Below are 10,736 nucleotides of genomic sequence, written 5' to 3' on the forward strand. Positions count from 1 at the left end.
AATGAAATCAGAGCCCAATAGCACCTTTAAGACCAACAAAGATTTAATCAAGGTGTGAGCTTTCGAGTGCAAGCACTCTTCATCAGACTCTGATCTTCTTACATGACAGGCAATATATAGCAAAAATCAGTTCTGTTCCATCTGTGTCGCAACCAGGTACAGCCAATGATAATCCTTTGTCAAAACAGCCAATGAATCCCCTAGAATTCAGGGTACTTCACAAAGAGAAACCCAAGTGTTGCTGGTAGAGAGATCAAAGGCTATCACCTCTCCATGTGTTGCTTACTCCATACAGCACAATGAGCCACAGATATTCCTTGTTGTGCTTCAGCACAGTTCCTGAAATTGAATGGCACAATGGTTTTAACCAGAATCTTTTTCATGTTCAGCCACAAATAAATTCTCAGGAAGTTGTAGAGATGAATGAAGAAGGCTCCAGTGGCACAAAAACTCCAGTTACAGTAGACATGCCCAGTGTATTGGAAGGCGGTAAGTAATGTTGTTCCTCAGAAGAAGTAGAACAGGGGTCTGCAACATGGCGCCCATGCTGACACCTTTCCTAGTGCCCTACAGGTGTTTAATGAAAATGGGAGGGGCTAGGTTGGGCATTGGCCCAGCACGACTTGTGATTGGCTATGAAGATAGAAGTATCTTGTTAGGGAAGCCTTCTACCTGAAATGTCAAATTGTTAGAGTGTAGCCACACTGCCTGACATTTTGTGTTCCTCCTGCAGCAGCCATTTTGTGGTTCTCCACCTCCTATGGGAGGCATTTTGTGACTGTTTCAACCACCCTAAGCCAGAATTCTAAAGGTGTTCGCAGGCTCCAAATGGTTAGAAACCCCCGAAGTAGAACATACATGAATTATATGTTGCCTAAGCTATATATCTTGGCTACCGTTAAACATTATTGTCTTCTGTTGTCTCTCTTGTTGCCACAACTGTGTTAAAGGTGCTTCACTGGAGAGGAAAGGTCCGCAATTATGTAGTGTGGGCCTTATTCAAGGGATCTAGTTCATAAGTAGAGATGTTTCTCATCAGGGAAAGACACCTTCTCCCTTTGGAAGGTGCTTTTTGAACCCAGACACCTTGTATATGTTCATTTTTTTAATCTACATTATTTCTAGTTTGCCTTTCACACTGAGACTCCAAGTGGGTTACACAGTGTAAGTTAATGTGGGCAACAGGATAGGACATCCGATACGTAACATAGAAGGACTAGGCCTGCAGAAATCTGAGACCAAGCAGAAATTTGAAGCAAAGCTGAAATAAGGAATAAGTGTTAGCATGACATGTTAAATCATGCAGCAGTTACATAGTAGGATGGTGAGTACAACAACAAATAGTATGTAGAAAAGAAGAAGAAGAGTTGGTGTTTATACCCTGGTTTTCATTCCCTGAAGGAGTCTCAAGGCAGCTTACAGTCGCCTTCCCTTCCTCTCCCCACAACAGACCCCTGTGAGGTACATGGGGCTGAGAGAGCTCTGACAGGACAGGTCCATGAGAACAGCTCTAACAGGACTGTGACAAACCCAAGGTCACCTAGCTGGCTGCATGTGGAGGACCAGGGAATCAAACCAGGCTTGCCAGATTAGAAATACTACTTTGTGGTCCCTTTCTCTGCTTCCTCTGCCTTCAGAAACTTTCCAGTTTACGGATGTAAAAATGTCCACTTGTATAATTACGTTTTGCGTAGGTTGTGGAAATAGATAGATAAGCTTGGTGGAGCATGTAGAGGGCTCTCCTCAGAAGAGCATCTGTCATGGCAGGCCATGGGAGGAGGGGCAATCCTGGAGTTATGAGGGTCCAAGTCTACGAACAGCTTTGTATGTGAGAACCTATACCTTAAATTGAACCCAGTAGCTGATATGTGGCCAGTGAAGTAACTGCATAATGGGAGTAAGAGGTGTACTCTGCTTAACTCCAATGACCACCAGACTGCTGCATTCTGTACTAACTGGAGTCTCCAAACTTGACTTTGAAGGAACACCTGTGTAGAGTGCATTACAGTACTCTAGCCTCGATGTTACCGTGGGATAGATCCAGGTGGCCAGATCAACCAAATCACAGTAGAGGAGCATCTCCCAAGCTATACTGAGATGGAAAAAAACACCTTTTGGGGCAGCATTAGTTTGCTTCCTCAGTAGTACTGCAGGAGTCCCCCATGGCTCTTGATCAAGTCCACAAGGGTCAACAGCACCCCACTGAGGGTGAGAAGCACAATGCCCTTCAAGATCTCTGCCTTCCCATCCTCTCATCTTGCTTAAAACATCCTGCCTTCTCATGAGTAGTCCAGAAACATGTGCAATAACATTTTAGCAATTCACAAGCGTGTCAAAAACGTGGGGGTTTTTTAAGCACTTTTGAGGCTGCATTTCTAACCAATGGAGCAAGCGCCGCTGAATTCGATGACACTTCTGAGGAAGCATGCATCAAACCAGACTGCAGGAGACTCAAGCAACTCAGCAGAACATTACGTTAATAGATGAGGAAACATGATCAGAAGATTAAACCCCGACAATAAACAGGAGAGGGAAAACTGGGAAGAGACAGCAGTCTCTCAAACAGACCCCCTCCCTTCCGATGACCCAGGGTCAAGGCCTCTGGACTAAAGATGGCTCTGGCCCCAACCTACCCCCCCCCCCTTGTGACCAGCAAGCTGAGAATAGCATGACCACCACATTTGGCAGCCAGCCGGAAATGCAGGAAGAGTTACTAAGCATTTGTCAGCAGCCTGAATGGTCCATCTTAGGTGGAGAGCTAAGCTGGGTCGGCCATTGTTAGTACTTGGATGGAAGACCCCCGAGGAAGACGGGGGTTGTTAACCAGAGGAAGACAAACCACCTCTGCTGATCACCTGCCTTAATCCCTCTGGACATGCTATGAGTTGGTTGAGATTTGACGCCGCATAGCCATTCACGCGCCCCGCAAATCAGAGTGCATAGCTAACGTGGGTCAGTTTCTAACCTCCTCGTCCCCTTCTTGGTCATCCTCACTGCATTTGATGGGTCTACGCCCAAGTAACTGTGTCTGGGATTACAGCTGCACGGATAGAGGAATGCTCAGCGGGCTTGCTCGTAACTGGCTCCCTTCCTTGCTGGACCTTCTTTTTCGTGATCCCTGGATGAGCCGTGATAAAGCAGGATGATTGAGAGTGCCTCGTAACCTCTGGTTGGTTGACAGAAGCCCCCGTTTCCGTCTATGTACTCAAGGGGACTTTTCTCACAGTCGCCCAGCGAGGCATTATTTGCACTGCAATCTTTAGATACCGTCTTAATGAGCAAGAAAGACACGGATCCCTAAGATAAAAGGACTAGGCAACAGTGACCCTTTACGGCAGCTAGTCAATAAGAGAAAGCCCAAACAGAAGTATCTGGCGCACAGAAGCAGCACTAATTATTCTGTCAGATTACTCTGTTTGTTTCTGTTTCAAATAACTTTGTCAGCCCACGAAGATGGGGTGAAGAGGAAGGTCAGCTCTGACAGACAGACCCAAGACGTGACAAGGAAGTTGGAATAAATCTGAAATCCATATCCCATTTGTTATTGTTGACCTCTTTGAAGCATGAAACCTAGAAGCAACGTGGGTATGAGTTAGCCACTGGTCTCTTTAGATCCGTAGGATGTTTGGATGGAAAAGAAACCAAAATTCTGGCTCTCGTATGGGAGGAAAGGACACCCTAGATCAGGTTTTCTCAACCAGGGTTCCATGAAACTCTGGGGTTTCTTGACAGCCCTGGAAGGATTTCCAGAACGGGAGGGAGTAAATTAACTTTTTAATATACATTTCTAAAATGTGTTAAGGTTTTTCATGATATGACCATATGTGGTCATGTGAGCCTACCCACTGCCCTCCTAAAATGGCCAGTGATGGGCCTGGAGGGGGCGGGAAGGGGAGGGGCCCCGAGTGGGCATGTACTTTGCTTCCCGACCATCTTCTGCACGATTTGGGGCTTCTCAAAGCCTGAAGAGTGTTTCCGAGGGTTCTCGGACTGCCCTAGATTCACAACCAAGCCAAAGTTAAGAAGTTTGAAATCTCAATAACATCTGCTGAAGAGTTCCGTGCATGCTTACCTCTTTCCTATCAGAAACATTGAGACTTCAGAATGGCTGGATCGTGACCTGGGCCAGGGGTGCTAAATATTTTGCAAGAGCTGTTGCAAACCAGCAGTGCCTCTTGAACTCCTGTTGAAGCAGACACTGTACGGTTATCTTCCTTTTGATTTTAACCACTCTAAACAGTAGGGGACTCCAGAATGTTATGGAACGGCCAGGTGTGGACTTTTAGAAAGATTCTCCGTGTTTTGCCAGAGCTCACCACCTTTATTATTTAATTATTTTATTTATTTACATTATTTATAGCACACCTTTCTCACAGGAACTCTAAGCCCATTACACAGAGTGAGTCAGTACAATCCGGGATGGAGCGTTCATTCAATAGCGCCCCAGGATTGTAAAAGTCTGGAACCAGCCAGCAGTCAAAAAGATAGCTCTGAAGCTCAGTATAAGTGTCAACATGACCCATTAAGCAGTGCCTAAATTACACAACAAATTCCAACTTACAGTAAGCTATATGTAGCAGTCCGGAAAACAGGCCCTACTCTTTTATCCAAGCAAGTCTGTAAGCTGTTGTGTACAGGGCTACCTTATCGCCTGTGCCGAAAATGGATCGCCTCTTGAAAAATGTAGTTTTGCTTGGTTGGCAGAAAGCTGTCCGTCATCAGAATTGACTCAACCCCTTTCCATGAAAATATCTGTACCAACAAACCAAAAAGTAACTTTATATGTCAGAATAAGTCCTTATGCATTACCAAAGTGCATAAGTGGTAGATTACCTGTTGTCTAGGTTTTTTTTAAATCAAAAGTTCACTTGACATTTAATTAGTAAAGTCTCAGAGAGCCACAATTAAATTTGAGCAGAGTCTGCCACCCTTAACATGACAACTCAGAAAAAAAAGGAATCACAACGCAAAATAATCTAGTCATCCTCTCTGTATTATTAGTAAACATCCAAATAAAGAGTCAGTCATAAAGAGTCAACCAAAATGGGATCCAAGGTTAAACAACCCGCTTTCTGTCTATCTACATCAGTGGTTGCTCTTCCAGTGTAGTCATGTTATAATGATAGTAATATGCATCACATGGGCAAATGCTCATCACAGTCTGGGAATTTCATAAAGTGCCCCTAACATGACACCTTCATCAGGATGGCAGAATTTATGGAGCATTGGCTTCCAGTTACTCTTACTGATGAAGTAACCTGGTCCCTTGTGCTGCTTTCTGCAAAAGGTGCAGGAATGCCGAATCTGAGAGCTGCGGTGACAGTATCTTATTGAAACATTACAGTGATAGCTTTATCAGGAGTCCGTGACACTTGATGCCGCCAAGCGGCTTCCTGGGTCTTCCTTGGAGGTGTCCACAAATACTTCAGATAAATTGTTGGCTTGTTTGGAAAAGAAAGGCGGTGTTCCCCTCGCTCTTATATCTGCTTCGTCCTTGGATCTAACTTTTAAAACAGATATGTCTACTTCCCAGCGTCTTGAATTTGCTGGGAGCTGAGTGACCAGGCTCCTGCATTGACATGAGTAGTGACACTTTAAATGGAATTTTTTCATTCAGACTTTGACATTAAACTAGAAAGGCCCCTTTGGCTGTGACCATACAAGCATAATAAATTGTGTATGTTTGCGATGCTGAATGAATCTGGCCCATATGCTGCACGGCAAGGCTACATGAATGAAGCATTTACCAAATCAGGCCCACCACATTAAACAGAAAAAACAATCTTTATTCATGGTAACTTATCAGTTTCAATTAATCAACCTTAACAATGGAAATTCTGATGTGTTCAAGCAACTTGAAAGCAATAGGTCATCTCCAGGGCAGCCATGTTGTGTCTTTGTGCCGACGCCTTCAAACAAAGCGACATCTCCAATAAATGTCCATACACAATTCCATATTGCTGGCTTGGCCGCTTTTAAACCTCTAAGCGCACCTCGGTCTCTCTAACGTGTCCCGGTCTGCAGAGATGTCTAGTGTTTCCTTGCCGTTTAGCCATCCGCAGATAGAATTGTTTGCTAGTATTTTGGAGCTCTGTTAAGTTCAGACAAAGGAAAAGACATTCCCATTGGATGACCATCCTTTCAGTTTCTCTGCTGCTATGTGAATAAGCATTGTGCACACCATTCCAATGGCATTGAAAGGGGGTAACCATTGGTTTGATTTGGTTACACGGTTTCGTAAAGCGCTCCCTCCCACTGCCTTAGGGTCTGTGAAAGGTCCGTGACCTGTTTAGAACTGCCAAGTGAAATGTCATGTCGCCCCTCCCAAATGGGAGTATCTGCATTCATTTGATCCGTATAAAAAATGATTGGGGATGGCGAGATCAGTGCTTTTGAATTGCAATTTATAGCAGTTTACAAAAATGCACATTGTTGGAAAAGAAAACATGGAAGTGTTTCTTTCCAAATTGCATTACCTGTGAAATGTCATTAGTCTTCTTGGGATATTTGCATCCAATTTTTGCTATGAAAGTGAAGGAAAGGCTTGAATGGAAGAAACTGATTTTTCTCCCCCCTCATTGTGTTAATTCTTCCTGTCATCGTTGCTATTCTGTATTTAGTTCTGGCATCGACATTTCTGGGGAGTTGAGTTTCACCTTCTTTTGCAAATTTCACTTCGACTGGAACGTTAAAAAATAAAATAGACAGCTACATGGCGGCAAGTTCTTCAGAATGATGTTGCAATCATTTTTCCAACTTAAGATTTTGCGTGCAAATATTTTTAAACGTATTCCCTTTCATACATTTTGAGAGTTGAGAATTTGTAGTGTGACTAGATCCATCTTTTGCACAACTTCGCCCTCTCCAATACCTCCTGGGTTTGTTTTTTTTAAAGCTTCCAAAATAGCCAATTGGTAAAAATAATGCAATACATTAAGATGTCTAAACAATGTCTCATTGCAAAAGGCGATGTAGTCCTTGAAATAGCTTGGGATCACATGGGTGGTTTGGAACATCCCTTGTGCTCATTCCTTCTGATTTGCAAACGATGCATTTCATAATGAAGTGTGCATATATTCATATAATCTGCAACTTTTCCTAAACCAGGCAGGAGGGCTGGCATTGCAGATGTGCAGGCAGCCTGCAAGGAGGCTGGTTGCTAGCCTTTTCCTGTCAAAGAATGAGGAACTGACTTGTCTCACCTCCCAACCGAGGTTATTTATAGGGATTCCCTTGGGGAAGCCGTGGGCACCTGCCTCCCATACTCTGGACAGTTCAAAGTTAGGAGAGTAGTATTTCATGAACTACTGCATTGGTGGTGTCTCCTGATTAACTGCCAAGCCTGAAGACATCACTTGCCACATAAACAGCGATGTGCGGAGAACAATGAGAAGTTTGCACAGCAGCTGGAATAGGAACCGGCATGTAAATGAATGCAGCATGTGAAAGGAGAACATCAGACTCCTTTCTATGGTGCTCCCTTCTGCCTGAGAATTTTGAGCTGGATCCACAATAGACTTGCCGCTTTTCTTTTCTTTTTTTTCCTTTTCCAGACCAAAGTGTCTGTGCTTTTTAATAGCTGCATCTGGCAGAAATGCAACAAGTGTCACTTTTCCCAGAATAGAAGGCAGAGGTGGGAGGGGAGCTGCACCTGCTGGATTTCTGCCCATCATGCAGCTGTTAAAGGCAGGCTGTCTCTGTCGAAACTCTCTCCCATCTGTCCTGCTTTAAGGACCGTATCACTTGTTGCAAAGTCCTAGAAACGCCTTCTGTGCATTGGTCTCCCATGGATCTATGCCTCTGCTTTCCTCCAATGGAAGGAGCCTATTGTTGTTTTTATTTAATTTCTAGGCTGCCCCTTCCCCACAAGCAGGATTGGGGAGATTGATGACAATGAATTTCACATTTAAAAGCATAAGTCAACAAAACGCTTTAAAATGAATTTAAAATTCCTAACATTTATGAAGTGCTCCGCCATTTTTCCCATTCATCAATCGCCACGGTCTTGTTGGTGGTTTTATAGTTCTCCAGTGGTAATGGGTGGGGGAGGAGCCTAAGGTGGAACATGTAGGAGAGGGGAAAGGGGAGAGGCCCAGTGTGTTTCTGGATCACCGTAACCTCAACCGTAGGCCTGGTGGAAGAGAGACATTTTACATGACCTGTAGGACTTGGATAGTTCCGTCACGGCATGGATCTCCATTAGCAGCGTGTTCTACCAGGCAGGAGACAAAGCTGAGAAGGTCCTGGATCTTGGTTAAGGCCAGCCAGATCTCTCTGGGACTAGGGGTCACCAGCAGGTTGGTATTTGCTGACCCTAACATTCTTCAGGAAACATTGGGAGAGGTGGTCCCTCAAATACATGGTTCCCTGTTGCAAGACACTCTTCTTGTATAAAATCTGCCTTTTGCCAGAGGAATGCACTTCATCGAACAGAATGGGTCTCTGGTTCCCAACCCTAGGTGAGGATATTGCTTAAGGGAATGTCCCTTCCATCTTGAACACATTACCGATGCTCATTCCAGTGTGGTAGCTGCTTTAGTCTGAGACCAAATGCAAGGAAGAAAAGAAATGCAAGGAATGGAGCCCAAAGGGCTACAGTGAAAAGAGTAATGGGGAATGGGTGAAATCCTGTGTCCAGTGTTGGCAGTTCATGTGTTGAACTTTTGTCCTCCTCCTGCCAAGGAACAGCACACGTGGGTCAGCCCTTTGCCACATGAATTCCACACAAGCCATGTCAGGTGAGCTGGGCAGAGAGAAAGTGGTTGGGCCGGGGCCACCAGGGAGCATAATAGCTGAGTGAGGATTTCAGCCCTATGCTGGTTCTGTACTTTGTTTTTTTCATTGTGGAACCTGCTGAATTGAGATTGATTTGAACTTGGGTCTTCCTCTATCCCCCCCCCCATTGAAACAGAAAGTGTTTTGCACTTGATTGGGGAAGCTCAGAGCATGGAAGGTGAGCCAAGCACAGCAGGAGTCTCTTTCTTTACTTGAATTGCGGGGGGAAGGATTGGAGACAGCAGAGGAGGGGAGAATAAATCCAAGAGGCAAATCTCTGTTGAGAGAAGTTAGGGCTTCTGGAGCGCAGTCACTTTAAGACAAGCCTTGCAACCAGGAACCAGTAAGTTTTTGAACTGATGCCCTGGCCAATCAGGGAAGACTGTTATGCTACAAGGCACAGAGAAAGAAGTTAATTTGCAAAAAGCAGAAATCTGCACAATTACTGATGGTGATTTTTCAAACATCAATGCTTATATCCACTTCTGGATATTGTGGGGGAAATGTAGGGTCACCGCCAATCAATCATGCATGCTGCAGAGGGAAAATTTAAAGCGCCCAAAATCAAAATGGAAATCAAATTCAGTGTAGACGAGAGGGATTTGAGCTGGGAGTGGATGAAAAGCCCCATGCAGACTACACCCTGCTCTCCCTCACTGCCCTATAAGCAGTCCACGACACAAGCTGTCAGGCCACCTAAGGGATCATCCAGGTCATGGTCAGGAGTGCTAGATTTGTGTCACAAACAAAATCTGTAGGTGTTGCTGGCTTTCCTAGGCAGTGCACTCCATCCGTCCCAGGCGCCGTTAAAGGGAAGAGACAAATGCTTTTATCCTGTTGTTCAGGAGTGGAGAGCTACCTATCACATCTCCATCTCCAGGGAGTACTCCATATTGAACCCAGGGTTGCATGTTTCAGTTACTTACGCTCTCTCTCTCTCTTCCTTTTCCCAGCTTCAGAGTCCGAGGAGGAGATGGAAATGGAGGAAGCGAAGGAAACGCCTTTCCCGCTGTCCCCACAGTCTTCACCCCAGTAGTGGGGCAGAGCCACAAGTGGGAGAGGGGAGAGCAAATGGACTGATGCAATTGACCGTGTTGTTTGGTCTCGGGCAGAGAGTCTTCCTCCTGTCTGGGGAGACAGGATACTTCCGTTCTCTGGCTGACCTCTAGAGGCCTCTGAGCCAAGCAGGCTGCATAGGAAACCATCCCTCACGCCCTTTCCAGGTGAAGCTTGCTAGCGATAGGGGGTGCCCCGTCAAGATTCCCCCTTTTGGCCACTAGTTTGTCCATTTCCATTATTAAATAGCCCTGGAGTTACTTTTGCAACTGCAGTGTGTTTGGCCCTGAATAAAGAGGTTTACTTCAACCACACACCGGCTCTGTCCTTCCGAGGCAGCTGCTTAAAAGCTGTTTGGGGCCTACCAAGCCAGAAGCCTTCATTAAAAAGCATTCCCTCTGGGCTCTCCCACATTAGCCGACAAATCCCGGGACTGGCTGTCTGTGCAGTATCGCTTCTTGATACATTTCTTTCTTGATGTGATTCATTTGGGCCCTGGCTTTCTTCCCAATGGGGAACCACAGTGGTTGACTTCTCCTCTGCTCCATTATATCCTCCCAACAGGCGTGTGAGGTAGGTGAGGCTGAGCAAATGGCACTGCCCACAGTCAACCAGGAGACGTTTGTGGCACACGTGGAGCTTCGAGCCTGAATCTCCCACACTACGCTGGCCCTCTACACTGAGACAATGACAAGGGCCATGTGTGTGTCCCGTGCTTCGTTATTTGTAGTGTACCTCTTCCTTCAAGGACCTTAGCACCGGGTAGGTAACCTCCTCTCTTTTGCCTTCAGAGAAAACCCTCTGATGGGCATAAAAATAAGACATGGGTCATTTCCGCACATCGGAAAAAATAGCGTTATGCGAGCTGAATGCTGTAGCGCTAACCATTATCGTGCCTCCCCGCC

General features: G+C 45.4%; 1 protein-coding gene across 1 annotated transcript in view; it reads left to right on the forward strand.

The window, feature by feature from the left end:
• The window catches only part of C11H10orf67 (chromosome 11 C10orf67 homolog), a 48,690-nt gene extending 38,545 nt beyond the window's left edge, over nucleotides 1-10,145 (forward strand). The window contains exons 15-16 of the mRNA XM_077303099.1: nucleotides 390-489; nucleotides 9,729-10,145. Coding sequence (XP_077159214.1) covers nucleotides 390-489; nucleotides 9,729-9,811 — 183 coding nt within the window. The 3' untranslated portion in view covers nucleotides 9,812-10,145. The remainder of the gene's footprint in view (nucleotides 1-389; nucleotides 490-9,728) is intronic.
• The last annotated feature ends 591 nt before the right edge of the window (nucleotides 10,146-10,736 follow it).

This window comes from Paroedura picta, chromosome 11 (assembly GCF_049243985.1).
Source record: "Paroedura picta isolate Pp20150507F chromosome 11, Ppicta_v3.0, whole genome shotgun sequence".
In the NCBI taxonomy this organism is placed as follows: Eukaryota; Metazoa; Chordata; class Lepidosauria; order Squamata; family Gekkonidae; genus Paroedura; species Paroedura picta.